Source organism: Dermochelys coriacea, chromosome 20 (assembly GCF_009764565.3).
Source record: "Dermochelys coriacea isolate rDerCor1 chromosome 20, rDerCor1.pri.v4, whole genome shotgun sequence".
NCBI lineage: Eukaryota > Metazoa > Chordata > Testudines > Dermochelyidae > Dermochelys > Dermochelys coriacea.
Genome location: NC_050087.2, coordinates 2,758,090 through 2,780,481, shown reverse-complemented (window position 1 = coordinate 2,780,481; position 22,392 = coordinate 2,758,090). Strand labels below are relative to the sequence as shown.

At 52.2% G+C, this 22,392-nt stretch overlaps 2 protein-coding genes and 1 long non-coding RNA gene across 6 annotated transcripts in view; 2 read left to right on the top strand and 1 right to left on the bottom strand.

Moving 5' to 3' along the window:
• The window catches only part of PRIM1 (DNA primase subunit 1), a 13,433-nt gene extending 9,605 nt beyond the window's left edge, over positions 1–3,828 (top strand). The window contains exons 11-14 of one of the 2 annotated variants that reach the window (XM_038378872.2): positions 426–517; positions 1,668–1,766; positions 2,728–2,783; positions 3,331–3,828. In XM_038378872.2, coding sequence (XP_038234800.1) covers positions 426–517; positions 1,668–1,766; positions 2,728–2,747 — 211 coding nt within the window. In that variant the 3' untranslated portion in view covers positions 2,748–2,783; positions 3,331–3,828. The other variant, XM_038378871.2, reaches the window with a different exon arrangement.
• Positions 1–22,392, bottom strand: part of LOC122458342 — a 24,524-nt gene extending 2,132 nt beyond the window's left edge. Inside the window, exon 1 of the long non-coding RNA XR_006278343.1 lies at positions 22,241–22,392. This is a non-coding gene — a long non-coding RNA (uncharacterized LOC122458342). The remainder of the gene's footprint in view (positions 1–22,240) is intronic.
• Positions 7,923–22,392, top strand: part of NACA (nascent polypeptide associated complex subunit alpha) — a 39,346-nt gene continuing 24,876 nt past the window's right edge. Inside the window, exons 1-9 of one of the 3 annotated variants that reach the window (XM_038378759.2) lie at positions 7,926–8,061; positions 9,702–9,773; positions 11,871–12,014; positions 14,095–14,175; positions 15,665–18,148; positions 20,555–20,640; positions 21,138–21,215; positions 21,767–21,913; positions 22,262–22,390. In XM_038378759.2, the coding sequence (XP_038234687.1) occupies positions 9,704–9,773; positions 11,871–12,014; positions 14,095–14,175; positions 15,665–18,148; positions 20,555–20,640; positions 21,138–21,215; positions 21,767–21,913; positions 22,262–22,390 (3,219 nt within the window). In that variant the 5' untranslated portion in view covers positions 7,926–8,061; positions 9,702–9,703. Of the gene's footprint in view, positions 8,062–9,701; positions 9,774–11,870; positions 12,015–14,094; positions 14,176–15,664; positions 18,149–20,554; positions 20,641–21,137; positions 21,216–21,766; positions 21,914–22,261; positions 22,391–22,392 lie in introns of all 3 variants that reach the window. The other 2 variants (XM_038378768.2, XM_043506517.1) reach the window with 2 other exon arrangements.

The window sequence follows — 22,392 nt, the reverse complement described above, 5'->3', positions numbered from 1 at the left end:
AGACTTCATCCTTCCTAGCGTGCGTTGTAATGTGAGGATCTTTGGTCAGGGAGAGAGCGCACCAGCCAATCCAGGGATGAGGGGGAGACAAAAGAAAGAGACACAGAGCTCCTGGAATGGAGCAGGGGACAGTGGGAGACTCAGCCCCTGGCATGTGCGGGGGCAGGAGGGGGGAATGGAGCCTCCTAATGACTGCAGATGCAACAAGCGACCCTCAAGGTATTTATCAGCACAAGGTGGGTGGGGCCAGTTGGTTGGTTTTTACACCGCGGGGCAGGGAACCCCTCTCTCGCATGATCTGTCCGGCGTGGAGTGGGCCGGGTCTGCGCTCCGCGAGTCTGTGCAGTGGGGCCGATCGTGGCTAGAGGCAAACCAGCGGCGTTGGGTCGCCAGCTCTAAGGGACTCTCACTCTGCTTGTTCTTAGCTGCCTCTGTAGCGAACTGGACACGGTTCATGAGGAAGAGGATGGAGAGAAGGAAAACGAGGCGGAGCCAGTGCCCAAGCGCCGCACCAAGGGTGAGTGGCTGGAGGCAGTAGTCATGAAAGATGCTGCTTTTATTAAAGCACGTTAATATGGGACCGCGGAAGAGAGGGTGGTCTAGGAGACAGGAGACCTGGCTTCTCTGCCTTGCTCTGTGCCCATGGGCAAGGCACTTCTCTGTGTTCTGCCTCAGTTTCCCCTCCCAGCCTCTCTCATCGGTTTAGCTTGCAAGCTCTCCAGGATCAGGGCTGTCTCTTGCTGTGTGTCTGTGCAGCGCCTGGCCCGGTGGGGCCCGAACTTCATTGGTGATGCTGTAGAACAAGGAATATTATAACAACTGAGGTCAGGCATAGCAGCTCCGTCTGGGCGTGGGGGAGACTAGCTTAAGTATCGACCAGGCGGTCAATCTTGAAAGTTGATGGTCCTCTTTCCTAGTTAGTATTTCTGGTCCCCAGAGCGGCCTCAACCAGGTTCTCCTTGCTCCTAGAGCCTCTCGTCAAACAAGGGCTGGCTCAGTTTCATGCAGCGTTCAGAGCTGCTCCAGGGCGCACAGCACAGAGGGGGGAAGGAGGCACCCCCTGGAAATTGCTGAACCCGGAAAATGAGCTTCCAAAGTAGAGCAAAAAGTGCCCCCAGCGTTAGAATTTTTCCCAACCCTAGCGGCAAACTCCCAGACGTGTGAATTAACTGCTGCAGACCCAGTGGCATTTTAATAAGAATTAACCTCTTTCTCTTCTACAGTGCTTTTCACGTTATCCCCCGTTTTACAGATGGGGAAACTGAGGCACACACAGGCGACATCACTCCAGCAGGGCCAGAAATTGAACTCAGGTCTCCCGAGTCGCAAGCCTGTGCGCTAGCCTCTAGGCAACATTGTCATTCTGCAGTGGCAGCGTCCCACTGCAGCGATGTGAGCAATGCTGGGGGGGAATTTTCCCTGTACACCTGACCCAGTAAACAAGCACTGAAACTACGAAGGCTAGGTTAAGATACAGGCCTGGATGGGTGTTGAATTCACGTCCCCTCTTGATACAGCTGGCCTTGAGAGCCCAGGTGCGAGGGATTGTAACATGGGGCTCTCAGGGCGTTCCATACAGGTGGAAGTGGGGCTGCGTGGCCGGATCTCCCGTATCATGCTCTGTACGGCCGGCAGATCCTTTGCACGTGTCTCTCTTTGTCCCTTAGACTACAAGAAAACCAGCTTGGCTCCTTACGTGAGAGTATTCGAACAGTTCGTGGAGGAAATGGACAAGTCTCGCAAAGGGGAGCGTCTCAGGAAGAGTGGTAGGGGCCAAGGAGGGGACTGAGTGGGGCTTTTCCTCTTCCAGGCTGCTCAAAACCTTTCAGGGCTCTCCCTTCCCCACAGAAATGTGGTCCTGACTTCTAAGCATGGGAGGGGGCGATACTGTCCAATGGTCAGTGCACAGCTGTCTGGGTTCTATTCCAGCTGTGCCATTCACCAGCTGTGTCACCTGGAAAAGGGACTTCAGCTCCCCTTAGGTTGTGTCCTCCCTGCAGGTAAAAAGGGTGTTCTTCACTCGGGTTAATCCAGCGCTGAAGACACGGCAACTCTGCTCTTAACTCAGGTTAGCTGTTGTGAACTCTTTGGGACCGAGACGTGGCAGAACACCTAGCATGGTACGGCCCTGATTTCAGCCGAAGCCTCTGAGCTCTGCTGTAATACAAATAGTTAATAACAATGACCCAGGGACCTGCACGGTGGCTGAAATAGCTACGGACGGACAGTCTTAGGGATGAACGGCATTGCTCTGTTCAGTGAGAACGTAACCAAAAAGATTATGTGTCTTAATGCCCATAAACTTCCGTTTACTGCAGCCATGCTAAGACCGGGTAGCTCTTCGGTGCGTCTCCTGCCGCTCTTTGCAGCATGTGATATTAAAACGCTATGATTTAATTATTAGCCCATCAGGATGCTTTTACTGTGTTATTAACTGATTGTAGTTGATCAAATAATAATACCTGGTCAGTGATTTTGCTATGAGAATAATATATACATTCAATGTTTCCCGTCATTCTGTTTAAATATGAATATAGAGCACCCATCATCAATGAAACAATGAATTCACACGGCGGCGGCTCTGCTGGGGAATGCTGAGCACTAATTTGGCTCCTGAACTGCTGAGGTCTGAGAATCACTGGCTTAGAGGAAAAGAAAGACAGATGTATAATAAGCCACAGGTGCAGCTTTCTCTGATGCATAAGATCCTATGTTTCTTTCCTTTAGATTTACAAGGAGATTTCTGAGGATTCTGGCGTCTCCAGGGGGGAAATCTACGACTGGTAAGTGCAGCCAGCCGTTATAAGAGCTCTGATCGGGACAGCGGACTGCTGTAGTTCCCTTATTCTTCTTGGTGTTAAAGGCTTTACCCAGCAGACTTCCAATAAAGGGAAACCCAACTGGTCTCGCCTACTGGAGGGAGAGGATTTGGATGTTCATTTTGCAGGAGCCAGCGTGAGCCTGGGCTTGGAGCACACATTGGGAGAAGACCACACGGTGGATTGTTGGCAAGAAATTAGAACTGCTTCCTTCTGCACGAGGCAAGGAGACGGGGCATGAGCTGATGTCAATTCCTCCCCTCGTCTGCACACATCAGGTGGCTTAACCCACCCAGCCCTGTTTGCCGGCACAAGGGCAAGGTGGAATTTTATCTACCTGACCAAGAGCCATTGGTAAAGTGGGAATTAGGAGCGGGGGGAATCCCAGCTGGCTGATTCGAGAGGAAGAGAGGAAGTCTCATCGGCTGATAGATTCCGAGGGCACCAGGGATCTGGAATCGGCACCTGGCTGATGCCTGCAAAAATGACCCACGGGTTTTCTCTCTATCAGGGTAACTCTGCTGCCTGCAGCACCTTTGCGTCTGCTGAGACTGAAGCTGATCCTTCAATCCCGGGGCGGGCAGTGGAGATTGTGTCTAGATTGCTGCCCTTTGCCAGCACAGAAGGAAAGAGCACCCTGAGCTCTAGGGCAAACCATTATTAATGGAAGAAGCTGCCTGACAGCCCCAGAGGCATGAGATTGGACCATTGTATTCGTCATTTCTAAGCGATGGTTCCCCAGGCCCAGCTCTTCCAGATTTTGACCTCGACTGATTTATTCCAGACATCAAAGGCTACTCCAGTTGTCCCTCTTCCTGCTTAACTGTTCCCTTTCTGGCTGCAGCCTGTGTAGTCCTCTCCCTGCTGCGGGATTTAATTCGCAAGCTCTTTATCTCGGAGTGTCGAATGACTCCGGGCAGCCTGGGTCTGATGGCCCAGTAGGAGGTGCTCTGTGCATCCTTTTGTACTTTTTTGTGCAAAAAGAAAACTATTAAAGGGTTCCGTTGAAGATGGTCTGTCTTTCTGGTGGTGGTTGTGCTGTGGGCTGCTGGTTGGGTTCACAGGGCATGGTTGGGAAGTTATCCAGTGATCTGAAAAGATTACTAGACCCCCCATGTCTCAGGGGAAAGAGCAGAGGTGGGATTACAGCTAGGTGCAGGACTGGAAAGGTCTGAGGGATACAGTGAGTGACAGGTACTTGGGTCCCTGGCTCTTCCGTTTAGTTTGTTGCTCTCTCTTTGTGTTTTAATGCGTGAGGTCAGTCATCAAAGTAAAGAAACAAACATGACTCAGGAGTGGGATAAAGTGCAAACTCTCTGCAAGTATCCCCTCGCCACTCCAGTTCTCCCAGAGCCCTTTGGCCTTAAAGGCTCATGGTCAGATAGTTTAGGTGCAGGGATTAGCTGTTTGTGGGGGTTTTTTGGGTTTTTTTTTTTTTTTTAGCCCTCTTCTTTTCTAGACAGCCAGTCATTTAAAGGCATTGCTAGGCAAATCAATTTGCAAGAGTGCCCCCTGTTGATCTTCAAGGGGCAGTATCCACTTGAGTCAATTTCTGAAATTGACCCAGAAGTTATTCCAGACCCGGCACCATCCCCCAGCCGGCATCTGCGTGTTTAAAATCACATTTTGTTTTTCATCAATGTTAAGGCCTTTTAGAACATCTCAGCTGACCCCCTGTATAATACAGCCAGAGAATTTCAGCCAATGACTTCTGCATTGAGTCCCCTAACAAGTGTTTGTCTAAAGCACATCTTCCAGAAAGTGGCCCACTCTTAATTTGAAGACCCCCAAGAGATGGAAAATCCACGATTCCCCTTGGGAGTTTGTTCCAGTAATTAATCACCTTCACTGTTAAAAACCTGTGCCTTATTTCTCCCTTGAATTTGTCTGACTTTAGCTTCCAGCCATCGGTTCTTGCTCTGCCTTTTTCCTCTAGACTAAACAGCCCTGCAGTATCCAGGATTTTGTCTCTGTGAAGGTATTTATACACTGTGTTCAAATTGCCTCTCAGGCCTCTTCTTGATAAGTTGAACACTTTTAATGGCTTTTAATGATTTTAACTCTCTCCGCTGCGTGAAAGCCCCGCACAAATACAAAGAGGAAACTAGGTGATGGCAAGTGGAAATGGTAATGCTGACTATGAGATGCTTGTAAATTGGGCCTGCATCCTGCAGATAGATGATTGCGTGTGTGCTTAACTTTGCACATGGAAGTTGTCCTGTTGAAACACAGCAGAATTTAGTCACGTGGCTTAATGTACCAGTGATAAGCATGATATAAGAACCTCTCTAGACTAGAAATCAATATGACTCTGTAGGGACATGGGGATCTAGCTTTTTGGCTCCAGTTGCAAGATTGGAGCTTTCAACTGGGAACACACTGCAGGGCAGAGATCTCACCTGCCTGTAGCTATGTACAGCTCCTAGTATGAGTTGGGCACAAATTGGAAGAGAGAATGATTTTACTCTCATGGATCCCTCTTACAGGAATCTGAGAGGTTGTGTTTCCTAGTGGATAGAGCACCACACTGGGAATCAGGAGATTTGGGTTCTGTTCCCGGTTCAGTGGGGCAAGTCACTTCACCTCCCTATACCTCAGTTTCCCCATCTTTAAAATGGGGATAATGATAGTAGATCCCAAAGTGAGGTCATTGATAAGAGCTAGGGGTTATTGTTTGTAGAATATAAACAATAGAAATGTATAGAAATTAGAAAATAAAAAGTTCAGACATACTTCTTAAGTTGAAAGCTTCCCCTTTTTGGCCTGCCCTGGACCCAGGCTCAGAGGGATGGGCGAGTCAGAAAGGTCTCAGGAAGTTCAGTGTGAGGGTCATTGGCATTGGTTTAGCTAAAGGGGTGAATTTAGAGTTTAGAGCCCTCTGTGGATGCTAGTTTAAGTGGAGTAGGACTAGGTTTAAACTGAACTGCAATAAACTGCTCTCAAAACAAAGTTGGAGCATCTCCAGCGAGGTTTGCACAATTTAACTAACCTGGGGGTAAGCAAGTGCCCAGTTTTGTGGGGGAGGAAAAGGAGGGGGGTTGTGTCTGACTGTGAGAGAAGGTTTTCTAGAACAGGTTTCGGAGTAGCAGCCGTGTTAGTCTGTATCCGCAAAAAGAACAAGAGGACTTGTGGCACCTTAGAGACTAACAAATTTATTAGAGCATAAGCTTTCGTGGGCTACAGCCCACTTCATCGGATGCATAGAATGGAACATATAATAAGAGGATAGATATAGATACACATACAGAGAAGGTGGAAGTTGTCATACAAACTGTAAGAGGCTAATGAATTAAGATGAGCTATTATCAGCAGGAGAAAAAAACTTTTGTAGTGATAATTAAGATGGTCCATTTAGACAGTTGACAAGAAGGTGTGAGAATACTTAACATGGGAAAATAGATTCAATATGTGTAATGACCCAGCCATTCTGGTTCTTAACCAGGGGCATGCATACCTGTGGGGGTACACAGTGATCTTCCAGGAGGTACATCATCTCATCTAGACATTTGCCTAGTTTTACAACAGGCTACATAAAAAGCACGAGTGAAGTCAGTACAAACTAAAATTTCATACAATGACTTGTTTACACAGCTCTATATACTATACACTGAAATGTAAGTACAAGATTTATATTCTAATCGATTTATTTTACAATTATATGGTAGAAAGGAAGCCATTTTTCAGTAACAATGTGGCTGTGACACTTTTGTATTTTTATGTGTGCAGCAGTGTGCCCTTGTTGCCAAGAAGGCCAATGGCATTTTGGGATGTATAAGTAGGGGCATAGCGAGCAGATCGAGGGACGTGATCGTTCCCCTCTATTCGACACTGGTGAGGCCTCATCTGGAGTACTGTGTCCAGTTTTGGGCCCCACACTACAGGAAGGATGTGGATAAAATGGAAAGAGTACAACGAAGGGCAACGAAAATGATTAGGGGTCTAGAGCACATGACTTATGAGGAGAGGCTGAGGGAGCTGGGATTGTTTAGTCTGCAGAAGAGAAGAATGAGGGGGGATTTGATAGCTGCTTTCAACTACCTGAAAGGGGGTTTCAAAGAGGATGGCTCTAGACTGTTCTCAATGGTAGCAGATGACAGAACGAGGAGTAATGGTCTCAAGTTGCAATGGGGGAGGTTTAGATTGGATATTAGGAAAAACTTTTTCACTAAGAGGGTGGTGAAACACTGGAATGCGTTACCTAGGGAGGTGGTAGAATCTCCTTCCTTAGAGGTTTTTAAGGTCAGGCTTGACAAAGCCCTGGCTGGGATGATTTAACTGGGACTTGGTCCTGCTTTGAGCAGGGGGTTGGACTAGATGACCTTCTGGGGTCCCTTCCAACCCTGATATTCTATGATTCTATGATTCTATGTCTGATGTGTAAGCAAGTAGTTTTTCAGTGAGGTGAAACTTGGCCGTAGGCAAGACGCATCTGCCTCCTGAAAGGGGGACAGTTGTCTGGACAGGTTGAGAAGCGCTGATCCAGAGTGATCAGCTGGGCTCTTCGGAAAATCCAACCTGCTCTGGCGGGTGGGGAGACGCCACGTTCCTTCATCGCAAACAGTGGGGACAGACTTGTCACAGCCCAGGCCCCCCCCGATCGCAGCCCAGGCCCCCCCGATCGTAGCTGAGTCTGTTACCCTGACAGGGTGAGAGATAACTGGGCTGGGGAGCAGACTAACCCCCAGATCCCTCTTCGGGGAGCAGCTGGAGCAGCCACAGCCAGAATGGGGGCGGGGAGGTGGCAGCTCCTTGGGACCCCCCTGGTAGAGAGGGGGGAGGAACATGGAATAGCCCCTGGGTAGGGGGAATAGGGGGGTCCTTTAAAGCAGGGAGCAGCCCCTGGGACTAAGTGGGGGGGCCACCAGCCCTGGGGCGGGGCAGGGAACAGCCCGGACTGGGGGGGTCCCCTAGTCCTGGTGGGGGGGGCAGGGAACAACCCCTTACTGGGGGGGGGCTCTAGGAAAGAGGAGGGAGGCGCAGGGAACAGCCCCTGACGGGGTGGGGCGCGGCTCTGGGAAAGAGGAGGGAGGCGTCGGGAACAGCCCCTGGCGGGGGGGCTCAAGGAAAGAGGAGGGAGGCGCAGGGAACAGCCCCTGCTGGAGCTCCCTGTCCCGGGGGGAGGGGGAAGAGGGCGGCGAGTGACCCTTGCCCCGGAAGCCCTCGCTCGCTCTCCCGGAAGCACCGCCCTCGCCGCCTCACACTCTCTCTTTCCGCCGCCATCTTGAAGCCGGCTCCCAGCACAGTGAGTCCCGCCGCGTCTATCCGCCGCCATCCGCCCCGCGGCGGGCCCGGCCGGGGGTGCTGGGGGAGGGGGGCCGCGCGGGGGGGCACCGGCCTGTGCGGGCAGGAGCTGGGGGGGCCGGGCCCCGGCTACCGCCTGGGTGCGGGGCCTCCCTGCCCCGGGGAGGGGGCTCGCGGGGAAGGAGGTCGGGGGGGGGGTAGTGGAAGCCCCTTCCCGGTACCTGGCCGGTAGGGGGGTGTCTCCCCCCAAGTGGGTGTGGGGGGTAGAAGGTCGCCTGGTTAGGAGGAATGGGGGGGTGATTTTCTGAGTTGGGGGGAGGAGGGTGAGTCATTTCCCTTTGCGAAAGGGGGGTGTCCATGTCTCCCCCATTCCCATCCTCTTGTGGGCTGGGTCGGGAGTTCCCTCCTGTTAGACTAACTTTGGGACTGCGAGGAGTAGAGCCAGCTCTTGCACACGTCCTGGGCTTTCGGGGGGCGTCTGAGCCTCAAGTTTGAAACCCCAAGATTGTCTGGAGCCCCCACAACTTCACATCCCAGGTCTGACTCGGCCCTTCATCCTGCCCAGGTAGATAAACAAGATCCCAAGTGCTGTACTGAATGCGTGGGGTCTTCTGAGGAGACCTCGCAACCAGAGGTGCTGGCACTAAAAGTCGCAGGGGGTGCGTCTCACAATACAGGACTGTCCCAGTGCCCTTGGCCAAAACTTCTGGGTCCTGCTAGCTCCCTGTACTTTGTTCATGGGACAGGAAGAATTTGATCCTTGATTGCCACCATCTGGCCATGTGGTCTCTGACAAGTCACTTCAATTTTCTGCCCCTTAATTTTTTCTCTCAAGTAGAGGAGGACACCCCACTTTTAAACTCATGATGAGTTGTGAGAGCTGACTGAAGTCACTAAAGAGCTGTTGGCCAGGTCAAAAGTGCTGTGTATATGGGCCAAGAATTATTATCTAGGCTGCTGAGTTTCATAGGAATATAGGGGTTGCCAATGCATTTCAAACCCAAAGTCAGTCTAGCCCAATATCCTGTCTCTGATGGGGGCTGGTACCAGAAACTTCAGAGGAAGGTGTAAGAAGCCCACAGCAGGCAGGTGAGGGATTATTTGACACACAACCCCCCCACCTCTCTCTCTCTCTCTCTCTCATGCACACACACACGCACACAGCATTCAGATCTCTAATAGATTTGGTTTTGTTCTGAAACACAAGAGTTCATATCACTTGCATTAACTGTAACACTAGATATTCATGATATCCATATGAATACGCAGTTCCATTTTTAATCTCTTTTAATCTTGGTCACTGATTACCATTGCAGACCTGTTGCCTCTGAGGACATGCATAATGAGTTTACTTACTTGCTGGAAATGGGAAATGCTGTGATACAAGGGTTTGGTAATGGGAAAGACCACTTAGTTGCAATTTCATGGTGAAATAAAATTACAGCTTCTCTCTTGCTTGTTTCAAAAGTGTTATGAAACTTCTTTATTTGTAGCCACCCAAAAGTGCATCTGTTTGGCTTTCCTGATTGTGGGAGAGACATTAACTGTGAATGTCATGGGACTTTTTCTCTTAGCTCCTCAAATTCCAAAGAACTGAATCCTTCATTAATTGTGGCATCTGTTTTTCTTTCTTGCTCTCAGAAATGCCTGGTGAAGCGACAGAAACAGTCCCAGCCACAGAGCAGGAACTGCCACAGCCTCAGGCTGAGACAGGTTAGTGTTGCTTTGCTTTATTACACACCTTCTGAAAGGATCCCGAAACTCATCCAGCCTAAACTTCAAGGACAGATGAAGCCAGTTTGTGGGGAGGGAGAACAAGAATATTTTGACCATTGGTGGCTTTTGGAAGTCTAGTTAAAAGCCTTGAAGAAGGAAGGGAAAGTTGAGTGCTGGTAACTTGACTGGGTTTCACTTGCCCAGATGGATGAGTTAAGAGGGCTCTTTGAATGGAAATGGTGGTAGCATGCTTGAAGGGCAGTAAGGGGTCAGTCAATACTGCTGCCTAGCTGTACAACCAAGGGTTTGGTAGTGTGTGATGTGCAGAAATACTAACTGTAAAACACCAACCTGCTTTCATTTAACTAGTGTTCTGATTTGCTGTGGTTACTAAGTGAAACACTAGTGTGTGGATCTCAGCTGCTCTAACCCAGGTGAAATGCTGGATGTTGGTTTCATTGCTCTTGGTGCCTTTTCTCTTAACCACACATTGTTTGGCTGCCTGCTGGTGTACAAGTCAGAACTGTTTGTCCCACAGCATCGCCACATGATTGTGCGGGTGTTTCTCAGTCAAGCAGCTTGAAAGGCGCTTGATGCCCACAGTGATATTGGTTATTAAATATATGGTAACATTCAGAATCTGACAAAGCAGTCCCAATGTAGCCAGCTCTGTGTTACACGGCCTACAGTGGAATTGCAAAAGCATACTTGATACGTTCAGTAAAATGCTGATTCCCTCCATCACGGGATGTCCTCAGCTTGTGTCACACATTTGTAACCTACTGTTATTACAAGTAACACTGGAAGTCCTTATTAGTGAAGCAGATTAGAAAAATTAATTTTGTTCAGCTTGTTTTCTTTGTGTCTGTGAGGGCACTTGGTGTATAATCAATTTCATTCTTTCCCCTGTGTGCATCCAATGAAGTGAGCTGTAGCTCACAAAAGCTTATGCTCAAATAAATTTGTTAGTCTCTAAGGTGCCACAAGTACTGCTACTCTTCCCCTGTGTACTCGGTTTCCCATATTGCATATATGGGTCTCTCCCAAAACAGCAGGGGAGAGAGAAACCTTTTAAAGCCATAGGAAAATGTAGCTGTAAATCTACAAAGATTCCCAGGGTGTTAGAGCAGGTGTAGGAACCAAGATTCTTTTTAACTCCTTGAAACTGACTAGATAACAGATTCTCTCCAATGGAATGGCTAAAAGTGGACACAGGGAGCAACATGATGCTTCAGCCAGAAAGTTACAGCAGGGTTTGGCATTCACCGCGCATCGTGATGCAGCACTGATGAATGTGCTGTAAGAACGTCTGACTACTCTTTGGAGGGAGGGAGGAGTTGAACTGAGAGTCAGGGCAGCTTTTTTTTAAAAAAAAAAAAAAAAAAAAAAGCAACAGAATCCTGCTTGCGTTTTGCAGTGTGTATGAATTTAGTAATGATTTTCCAACCCACTGTATGTTGTGCTTCTCAATTGTCTCTCTTGAAGGTTTCCTGGTGCTGTGATCCAGTTATCAAATAGTATGGCCTTGTTTGCTACATTTCTGCCTAGAGGGTCGGGGCACACTGCATGACTATAGGACTGGGCCTGAGGCATGGGGGAGCCACACAGTGCATGACTGGTAAATGGGGTGAATTCTGTCCAAGGGCTGTGTGAGTTTGACTTGGGGACAAGAAGAAAAATTGGGACCATTTGAATGATGCTGCTGTGGGAAAGGTTTTGTGAAGGGAAATAACCCGGGGTGGGGCTAAAGTCCATTTCTCCATTAAATTGTGCTTGTCGGTCATGAGTCAAGTAGGTAGCTCAATTTGACTAGCAGTATGGTCATGCTGTCATTTTCTTTAAATGCCTCATTGAGGGGTAGATGCGATTCCTATGGCAGGGTAACTTCCCAGGCACCATTTGTGCCCGTGAGTGAATACAGAGCTGCAGCATCCCAGGGCATGGTTTTTCACTGGGTCTCTGAGGATAACTCACACATTTCCCCCACTGTTGATTCTTCTCATCTCTTGGGTGTCTTACCACGCCATGGAGCATATAAAGGTTGGTGGGTCTTGGTAGTACGTGGTGTGTACTCAACAGCTGATGCTATTGCAGTAAATCCTCCCCCGGCCCCCGGGGAAGCAAGCTGGGCTCTCGCAGGAGTGACATTGGCAGCTGAGCAGACCAGAGCAGTTGCCACCAAGAATCCTGAGGTGGCAGGCCAGGGTTCCCAGGCTGAGGCTGCTCTGGAGCCTTCAGGTAGGTCTCAAGTTACTACAGGAGGTGGAGGGGAGGGGGGCACGAAGAGTTACCCTGTCTGTAAAATAAAATCTGGCTCTGACTCATCTAGGGCATTAGAAATACCAGCTCCACGTTGAGCAGATTCTTCCGAAGCCTGGTGGGGCTCGAAAGGAGCTACCGGTTAGAGGGCTCTGATAACATGTATGATTACGTGTGTGTGAGATTTAATCTCTGAGATGGTTTCATTGCACCTCTTGTCACCTAAGTGTATCTCTGCTGGAGTCGGATTGGCCTGTGGAAAGAGCGTAATGCAGTGCTGAACTCCTGAAGTCCAGCAATATGGGGCTTCATTTGCCACAGCCCAGTTACTAGGAGCCTTCACCAATTGTCTGCGGCCTCCATGAAATCCATTGCTTTCCTGGGTTGGCAGGAGATGCCCCTGGAGCACATTGCGGGGCATTAGAGCTGGCGGTTGCATGGCAGTCTTGTCTCAGTGATGTCCCAGAGTGATAATGTCTGAGTCATCTTGAGTGAATATGGAAGGATCAATGAGGCCTCATGGAGACTGGAAAGAATTTTTCAAAGGGAAAGTTATGGTGAATGCCCCCTGCTGCCTGGTTCATGCTCGGCTCAGCACCTTTGCGAGATTAGCTCCCCTTTGTTAGACTTGGTAGTTCCCCTTTAAGAAACTGATCGGTTTCCCTACTTGGAAGCTGGTAACTTCTGGGGGGCATGTGCTGGGCCTTTCTTCCCCCTTGCTACAGGACTCCCAATTTTAGACTCCACTCTGGGATCTGCCATGTTTTGTTGTCGTACATTTCACTAACACTTGAAACCAACTCCTGCTCACTGAGTGCAGGACTGGGCCTAGCTGTCTGGCTCTCAGCAGCTGAGAGATGACAGGTTCTACTCTCTGACTGGCACTAAACCTGATTTGGGAAAGGCTGAGCCAGGACAATACATGAGCGACTGGTGTATGCCACTGAGTGAGCAGTCAAGTGACCTATGCAAAGTGTCTTTTGTGCAGACTCCCTAAATTAGTGGCTGATATATAAATGAGTCAGTCATTCATACCTGGATCAGGGGTGCAGCGCTGGGGTTACCTTCCTGCTGCAGCCAAGCCTTGCATTCTGCATTAGTCAGCACTGCCCTGCTGTCAGAGGACCTGGCCCTCCCAAGTGGGAGCAAGGGTCAGACTCACAAAAGGCATTTCCCTTCTATTCTAAAGCTGTTCAGGAGAACAATGTGGAGAAGCCATCTGCATCCCAGACACCTGCAGACCACGTCTCTGGCCTGCTGGGAACAGACCACCCTCTGGCTCATCATGAAGCCTCCCTCATTCCTAGCCTCTAGCCCCTCCCCGTGGAAGCCAGTGCTGGGTTAACTGGTGTAACAGCCCAAGCAGCTCTGCTGTTCCTGTCCAGCTAGTGGTGTTCTGGGTTTGCAAGCTGCCCCAGGCTGCTTGAGTCGCACCCAGTGTCTCCCGTGGAACCGTACCTGATGGTGGAATAGCAGCTGGAGCAGGTCAGCTCTCCTTGCCTGACCCCTCTGCCTGCTATGCGAAACAACATGCCTGCAGCTTTTGGCTAAGCAGCTTGCTGCTCATGAGTACCAGCTCACCCCCATATGCTGCCAAATGCGGCCTATCCCTTTCATACAGACTGCGCAGGTTCCTCCCTAGTTCAGTCTCACCGGACTTGTCCTGCCACCCTCTTCCAGAGACCTCGCTGGGCTCTCTCCCTCAGAGGTTTGGGTGCATCTAGCACTCAAGAAAGTAAAGGGCTGATGCCCCTCGCTAGCGTTGTATATCATATGGGCAGGCGCTGCTTATTTTTGGTGTGCAGCAGATCCAGTGCACCTAGCTCCTGACCAGCAGAATCATCAGGACAGCGCTGTCCTGGAGCCATCTTCCCCATGCTAGCTCGCTCGGATTGCAGTCCAGCCTGGGTTTGAACTCTGGTATCCAGAGGTGAAAGGTGAGCGGCACCATTCTTGCGAGACCTGGTTTGTCTTGGAAATGGAGCAGAACCTTCTTGCTTGCAGGAGTTCCTGATGGGAAGGGCTTGTGGGTAATAACCTTTCACTCTTGCTTGTTTAGCTCCTGCCGTCCCTGCCCCTCCTGCCGGTGCTCCTGCAGCGCCCGCAGCTGCTGTAGCTGAGCCTCCTGTTCAGGCATCAGGTATTCTGAACTCATGTCCCCCCCCGTGCGTCTCGTTAACAGTGTTTGCTGTGCTGGGTAGTCCCATTAACAAAAATGTTGAGCAAAGCGTGCATGCGAGATCTGGAGCCTGGGAGCTAGGACTCCTGGTTTCTTCTCCCACTGTGTGCCTCAGTTTACTTATGTGTAAAAAAAAAAAACAAAAAAAACAAAACAAACCCCAGAAACCTGCATTCCAGGAGCACACAAGGCCTTTAATTGCATGTTTGTAAAGCACTGGGGATGGATGAGGCTAGAGAAGTGTTTGCTCCTAGGTTCTGAGGGCTGCTTTCCTGGGATAAAGGATCCGTGTGAGAGCCTGGTGTGTTGGGACAATGAAACCGCAACGTTCAGGAGCTGTACAGCAACTTGTGATGTTTCCTTCCCGTTCTCAGGCATCCCAAATGCTAGGAGACAAACAGTGCTGTCTGGCCCCGAGCATGGCATTCTCACACTCTGCCCAGCTCAGGCTGCATCAGTCACTTGCCAGGAGCTTCAGGGCCTAACCTAACCCGCCTAAAAAGGAGCCATTTGCAGCCAGACTCCTCTTTATTATGGAGGTGCAGCCCTCAGAGACCGCAAAACCCGGCATGTGATCCTGCCCTGTTTGGATGCAAGTGAAACCCTGCATGCTGGGGCCTGCCACCTCTGCAGACCACACCTCCATATTAGCTGAGGGAGCCAAGCTTTGAATTGGACTGTGTGAAGCACAGGGGTGTGTTACTTCCCCTATGCTCCCAGAATCCCTTTGGGGGAGAAACTGAATGCGTGTGCCAGTCTGCTGGGATAGCATCCTCCACCAAAGCCAGGGGGATTTCCAGAGCCAGGCAAACTCTGAACCAACCAGATGCCGACCGCTCCAAATGGCTTGTCAGGCACTTGTACCTGGTGTCTAGAAACCCGCACAGGGTCCTGGGTTCAAGGCCAATGGGCCAGAATGATTTCCTGGGTCTTTGTGCTGAAATAGAGCTGCTGTATTTCCACAGCTTTCCGGACCCCAGGATCATTTTACTGAAGTTATGGGCTGGAAAATGAGCTGGAGCAGGGTTCTTTCCCAGTGTGCTACTGACACATGGATGCTGTGGGTGGGCAGCAGGCGTTCTGGGTTACGGGGGTTGTATGTGTGCCCGTAGGGGTGGGGATGGGTGCGTGGAGCTGTGCAGGCAGGGTTAGCCGGGGAGACTTTCCCTTAGGGGTGGGATATTTTGTGTGTTAAAATACACTGATCTGTCTCCCGGCGGGAGTGTCTGTCGAGTGTGGAGAGCCGCAAGGGACAGGGTGTTAAAGTGCCATCACCTGGCAGTGTCCTGGCGAGGGTGTGGGGCCACCCGTCTGCCCAGATAACTGAACTGTAGCCCACGCGAGGTCATGCTGGATAACTCGCCTTTCTCCCCTTGCCCCCTTGGTTTTCTTTTCTCATTGGTTCACTTTGTTTCTCTCTCTCCATCTCTTCATGCTGCTCCTTCCCCAGCACTAGCTCCAGCTCCTGCTGCTAACCCTGCCCAGCCCTCCTCTCCGAGTGTCCCCATGGGCCCAGCTGTGTCACGAGAGCTGCCCCCCTCCCCAACCTCTCCTGCTTCCCCAGCACTAGCTCCCCCTGCAGCCCCTGCCTCCCCACCTGTGGTCCCAGCTCTGATTCCTCCTACCTTCTCCACTCCCTTAAAGCTCCCAGCTTCAGCTGTTGGCATCCCAATGCCCAGCCCACCTCCCCCTATTCCCCCTGCAGCCCCAGCTCTTGGGACCCCAGCCGATTCTGCCACTCCAGGCTCTCCCAGACCTGCTGCTGCTTCCCCAGTTACTCCAGCGTCCCCTGGGGGCCCAGCACTGGCATCTCCTTCTGTTACCCCAAGGTGTCCCCATGCCTCTCTCACCACCCCTCTTGCCCCCCTGGCGGCACCAGTCTCTCCTAGCTGCCCAGTTATGACAGTTCCTGTTTCTCCCCTGACCCCCCTTGTTCCTCCTGTGGCCCCTGCGACACCAGGCCCTCTTGCTCCTCCCGCAATCTCAGCCACCCCCCCTGTGGCTGCTGCCCTTGCCCCCCTCGCCCTTCTGGCTCCTGTTTCTCCCCCTGTGACATCAGCTCTGGCTGCTGCTACCCCTGTGGCCCAACCTTCTTCCCCCGCCCCTCTTGTTCCTCCCGTAGTCATTGCTGCTCCCCCAGCCCCCATCACGTCCCCTGAGGCCTCAGCTTCACTGGTGGTCCCTGCTGCTGCCCCTCTGGCCCCAACCTCTTGCCCAGTATTTCCTGTGGCTCCTGTCCCAGCACCCTCCACGCCTCGCAAGACCTCTGCCTCTCCCCCAGCCCCTCTCCCTCCCCCAAAGACCCCAGCCTCACCTCCTGCCCCAAGCTCCTCTACTATCCCCAAGACCCCTGCCTCTCCCCCAACCCCTCTCTCCCCCACACAGGCCCCATCCTCACCTCCTGCCCCAACCCCCTCCACTCCCCCAAAGACCCCTTCTTCTCTACCAAAGCCCCAAGCCTCTCCTGTGGGTCCTGCTTCTGCCCCAGCCCTCTTCATGCCCTCTGAGATCCCTCCCTCTCTCCCAACCCCTCTCCCTTCTGCTGTGGCCTCAGCTTCTATTGCTCCTCCTGCCTCAGCCCCAACCCCCTCCACTTCCATCAAAACCCCTGCTCCTCCATCAAAGGCCCCAGCCTCCCCTGTGGGTCCTACTCCTGCCCCCTCCACTCCCACTGTGATCCCTGCCTCTGCCCCAACCCCTCTCCCACCCCCAAAGACCCCAGCCTCACCTACAGCTCCTGTCCCAGCCCCCTCCAAGCCCCCCAAGACCCCTGCCTCTCCCCCAGCCCCTCTCCCTCCCCCAAAGACCCCAGCCTCACCTCCTGCCCCAAGCTCCTCTACTATCCCCAAGACCCCTGCCTCTCCCCCAACCCCTCTCTCCCCCACACAGGCCCCATCCTCACCTCCTGCCCCAACCCCCTCCACTCCCCCAAAGACCCCTTCTTCTCTACCAAAGCCCCAAGCCTCTCCTGTGGGTCCTGCTTCTGCCCCAGCCCTCTTCATGCCCTCTGAGACCCCTCCCTCTCTCCCAACCCCTCTCCCTTCTGCTGTGGCCTCAGCTTCTATTGCTCCTCCTGCCTCAGCCCCAACCCCCTCCACTTCCATCAAAACCCCTGCTCCTCCATCAAAGGCCCCAGCCTCCCCTGTGGGTCCTACTCCTGCCCCCTCCACTCCCCCTGTGATCCCTGCCTCTGCCCCAACCCCTCTCCCTCCCCCAAAGACCCCAGCCTCTCCTACAGCTCCTGCCCCAGCCCCCTCCATTCCCCTTGAGACCCCACTCCCTTCCCCTATGGCTCCTTCCCCAGCCCCTCTCCATCCCTTGGTGGCTCCTTTTTCTCCCAGTGTGACACCAGCTCTGGGGGCTCCTGCGTGTCCACCAGCTCCTATCACCCCCACTGAGGCTGCTATTTCTCCTGGGACCCCTGTGGCCCCAGCCTCTCCCACTTCCCCAGTTCTGGTGATCCCTGGCTCTCCCCCTGTCCCAAAGGCAATAACTGAGGCTGCTGCCTCTGGCTCTGCTCCCGCCTCCTCCCCTGAGCTCCTCCTTGCTTCCCAGAAACCAGCTTCCTCGCAAGCTGCTTCCACTGACCTCCCTGCCACTCACCTTACTCCAGGGAGTAGCCAAGCCCCTGCACCTCTGCCCACTTCCCCCGCTGAAGAGCTAACCCCCCGCCCCGGGCTTCCTAAACCATCCCTGCCTTCCTCCTCACCTGGTCCTGCGTCCGAAGCACCAGCTAGACCCCCCACCCCTGTCTGTGCTGCTACCATCGATGACGACGAGCTGCCGCCTCTCATCCCTCCCGAGCGGCCTGCCGGGGAACTGCCTTTGCAGCCGATCCTGGTGGATCTCTCCTCTCCCAGACCCACTGTGGCCCCTGCTGAGGCCCCAGCTCCTCTTCCTCCAGCCAAGCAACCCGTGCTGAAGAATGACAAGGGTATTTGCGGCCTCGGTTTGCTGTGTGCATGGAGTGTCAGTGGCTGCCCACTGAGTACTAACCTCGTAGAGACTGTTGGGCCTCGATTCCCCTCCTCCCACACACACACTTCGCCTGCTTGGTTTGTTAGCCTAGAAACGTAGCATTTAGAAGCAATGTGCCATGCTATGTAGTGAGGCCAAAATAACCCCATGCTGAGCCATGAGCTGCCTGGTGAGCGCTGACCAGGATCCTGGCTGGGGTAAAGCCTCTTGTACGTGATGTCCCAGTATCAGGCAGGTCACCGCCCGCTGCCTGCTCTTGTGTTGGACACCAGCTTCTGTAGTTTGTTCTAGTGCAGTTCACGTCACTAATGGAGGGGTCTCGGACACGCACGGAGCATGGGGCTGGCTTGCAGGGGGGATAGTTTGAACTCTGTTGCGTCTGGACCAGCGTCACCAGAACTGAGTAGGGCGTGAAAGGCCAGTCGGAGCCTCCCATTTGGATGTTTCACCAACGTCTGCTGTGTATTTAATCCGTTCTTCTCTGAATTTTCTGTTTCTCAGCAATCTTGTGGAGATCTAGGTTAGCTCAAAGATCACCAGAGGTCCCAGGGTTAATCGTGGTCACTTTCAATCTGCCTGTATTGGGCAGATGCTCACAGTCCTTCTTGGATTTAGCGTCCTGGCTGGTTCACCTGTGGTTATCCTTTTACTTCTCTGGAAACAAGTTTGGTGTTAAAACGTGTCTCCGTGGCCTGTGTTAGTTCTTAGCATGTGTGCTGGTCAGTTGACCTATCTGTGCCCACTTCTGGGCCACGGGAGCATTGCTGTATATATTATTGGTGTGGTGGCCTGCCCTATGCACACCCTAACCAAGCTGCACACAGCATTTAGTGCAGGGACCTGAGGGTCAGGGTGTGAGTGGTTGGGGGGTATGTCTAGTTACCAAGCCTTGTATCCACTCCCAGTGAGACTGGGCCATGTGGAAATCACAGATTGGGCTGGGTTTATGCCCTAGCTGGTCTTCATTTCTGAACTGGTTGTTAGCATGGAGAGGAGGGTTGTAACTTGCCCCTCCCGGTCTGCTCTGGGGGTCGAGTGTGGCACAGACAGATTCTGCTTCTTCACTTCTGTGCTGTCAGGCACGTTTCATTCTCCAACACGTCAGGGCTTGCAAGCTAACTACACCCACTGCAGCAGAGACTTGCATGAACTCCCAGCAGTCCTCTGAGTCTTACCAGATCCCTGACAGTTTCTGGGTAGTGACACAGATACGCATTTCAGCATCCAGAGATGCTGCTTCCTGCTAAGGGCTCTTGGTTTAATTGTTGTCGTACCACTCCTTTAATAGAGCCATGGGTGGGCCTAGCTTCGTGCAGACACACGGCAACCCTGCGAGCTCAAGGTGACTCGTAGCCACTTCCCCTGCTCTAGGCCTGAGCTCCTACAATTCCCCATTTTGCTGTCATTTAAACAGACTGAAGAGACATTGACAGAGTGTCAGATTTTGTCTTCTTCCCCGCCCCAGCTGGATCCCTGGTGATGCGAGTTATGCTTTGCTGACTCACTCTCCTGGTGTTGTTGAACCCGCCTTTACATTTGTTTATTGTCTGCTCCTGCCTAACACTCACTTCACTGCTGATGGATGTAGAGGTTTGGGCTTGGAGCTGGATTTTACAAAGAGCTGAGTACTTGTGACTCCCACTGATTTTAAAGGAGATGGGGGGTGCCCAGTGCCCTGGCTCAGCCCTCTGATTAGGTACAGACACTTCCCTACTTCGCCTAGGGGAGTACCTTAAGCTCCTTCCTGTTTCTCAGCTTCTAGCTGCGGCAGAATACCAACCATCATTTCCCTCCCTCCCCCTCCCCCCCGTCCTCTAATTCACCCTCTCTTTCCTATCCAAAATCAGGGGCAGCTGTGTAGGCCGGGTCTGTAAACCCAATGGCCTCATAGATACCAAATCCTCACCTACTCCAGTCTAGCTGTTAGAGCAGGAGGGTAAGGAGCAGGCAGTCATGCAGTCTGGCTCCTGCCAGCCTGACTACTAGGGTTCTGTCTGCTTCTGCACAAGGGTTTTCCCCCACCATTTCAGAGCACTGGATTTCCAAAGCGTTTGGTGCTGTTAGTCTGTGTTGTCCTCCTTGGATGTGCCTGTTCCTTTATTACCCAAGAGGGATTGGTGTGGGGAGAACTGTTCCTATACCAGGTCTTGCATAAGTTTATTGAATTGAAGTTCATTTTGGTGTGAACTGAGGTGATGGAGCAGTGTCAACCCTTCGGTATAACGAGACCCTAAACAGCCCCGTGGCAAAGGCTCTGCCAGAACAGGTCAGGTTCCTTGGTCCGTCTGTTTCCTCCAGACTGACCTGCTACTCCGCACAGGGGCCCATGCTGGAAAATGTGAATGCTCGTTTGTTTCCATAGGGTCCGGTACAGAATCCGACAGTGACGAATCGGTGCCAGAACTCGAAGAACAAGATTCTACACAGGCCACCACACAGCAGGCACAGGTGAGGGGTCCGGTCCCTGCAGCTGAGCATGTGCGGTGGGGGTGAGTTGCAGGATCCCTGGCTTCTGGAAGTGAGCGAGAACCTTTCATCTTCGCGCTGTGGAGGGCCATGATCTGTGAATTGATTGAGCCCAAGCAGTCACTTGAGGCGGACATGAACATGTATCTCTCACTATACTCACAGCTTAGGGGGAAGGCCCTTGGAAATCCCCATTCTTCAATCCACCCAGACGCAATCCCTTCCAGGCTCTGTAGATCCTGTCTCAGCTTGCTCACACCGCTGTGAATGCTGGCCATTGGAGAGTCATGCCTGCATGCGGAGCAGTTCTGTTCCTCCCGCCCCCATACAGTGAGCTGGCTCTGTCCTGAACTCTGCTCCCCAGCATGGCAGAGCAGCAGTTGCTGAGAGAGACAATCTCAGCTGTTCCCCCTGCTGTTGGTTCTTTGGGCCTCTTCCCCAGGATTTGCTAAGGTCCCGCTTGTTGTCTGTCCCTGCAGCTCGCAGCAGCAGCTGAAATAGATGAAGAACCAGTTAGCAAAGCAAAACAGAGTAGGAGTGAAAAGAAAGCACGAAAGGTAAGAGAAGATGGCAGTGTGCCCAATTCTTCGCCCTCTGTTAGGGTGTCAGCCAGCCCAGCTGGGAAGAGGAATGGCTCTGGCAAGATCTCAATGTGCATTGGGGCTTATATCCTTTGGCCCCTTCGATTTAACCCTGTCGTGCCCAGCATGGTGCTGCTTGTATAGTGCAATGCCTCCTGTACTGGCAAGGCTGGCACAGAACTGAGGGGCGCTTGGGTGACCCTCCACCTTTCTCATCCAATGACTTCAGAGGCCAGCCCTGGTGACCCCCAGCTGAGGAGGTACACCCATTCCACAGGAGAAATTGAAACAGAGAGAGGTGACCTCTGGTCATCCAGCAAGGCGGTGGCAGAGCTGGGAATGAACTCTGCCTCCAGGTTCTCTCCACTCTGCCTCTGGCTACAAGGTTTTGAAGGCTTCTCGGCCGCAGTAATGTCAGAGGTTTCTTTGCGGGATCCTGATGTCCTGAGCCGATGAACTAGTTACACCTTGCCTAGGCTGTCTCAATGAGTTATTTCTCTTTCCTTCCCTTCTCCTTTTCTTTTCAGGCAATGTCCAAACTGGGCCTTCGCCAGGTCACAGGTGTAACCCGAGTTACCATCCGGAAATCCAAGAACATCCTCTTCGTTATCACGAAGCCAGACGTGTACAAAAGCCCAGCATCAGACACCTACATAGTCTTCGGCGAGGCAAAGGTGAGCTGAGCCCGCTCATGAGGGACGGGGGAACATCTGACCGCTCTTTCAGTCTGTGTTCACAGCAGCACGGTGGCCCAGCCAGACTTCGGGGATTGCAGTTCTGTGGCATCTCACTTCAGACAGAACTGTGCTAGATAAGCTTCCCTGCTGCTGTGTGTGGGTGTCTGGTGGGATGTGAGTGGGTTTTGAATCCTCTCTGCGGGTTGGTTTCTCATCTCACTGTGGCTGACTCGAAAGGCCTTGGATATCTTGAACCTCCATTCTGAAGTCCTGGCTTCTCTTTGGGTTCAGTTTTAAATGACAGCCTGTTCACCAGCATCTCACTGTGCTTTTCCCAACCCCCAGATCGAAGATCTGTCCCAGCAGGCGCAGCTGGCAGCCGCCGAGAAATTCAAAGTGCAAGGAGAAGCCGTCTCAAACATTCAGGAAAACACACAGACTCCCACCGTACAGGAGGAGAGCGAAGAAGAGGAGGT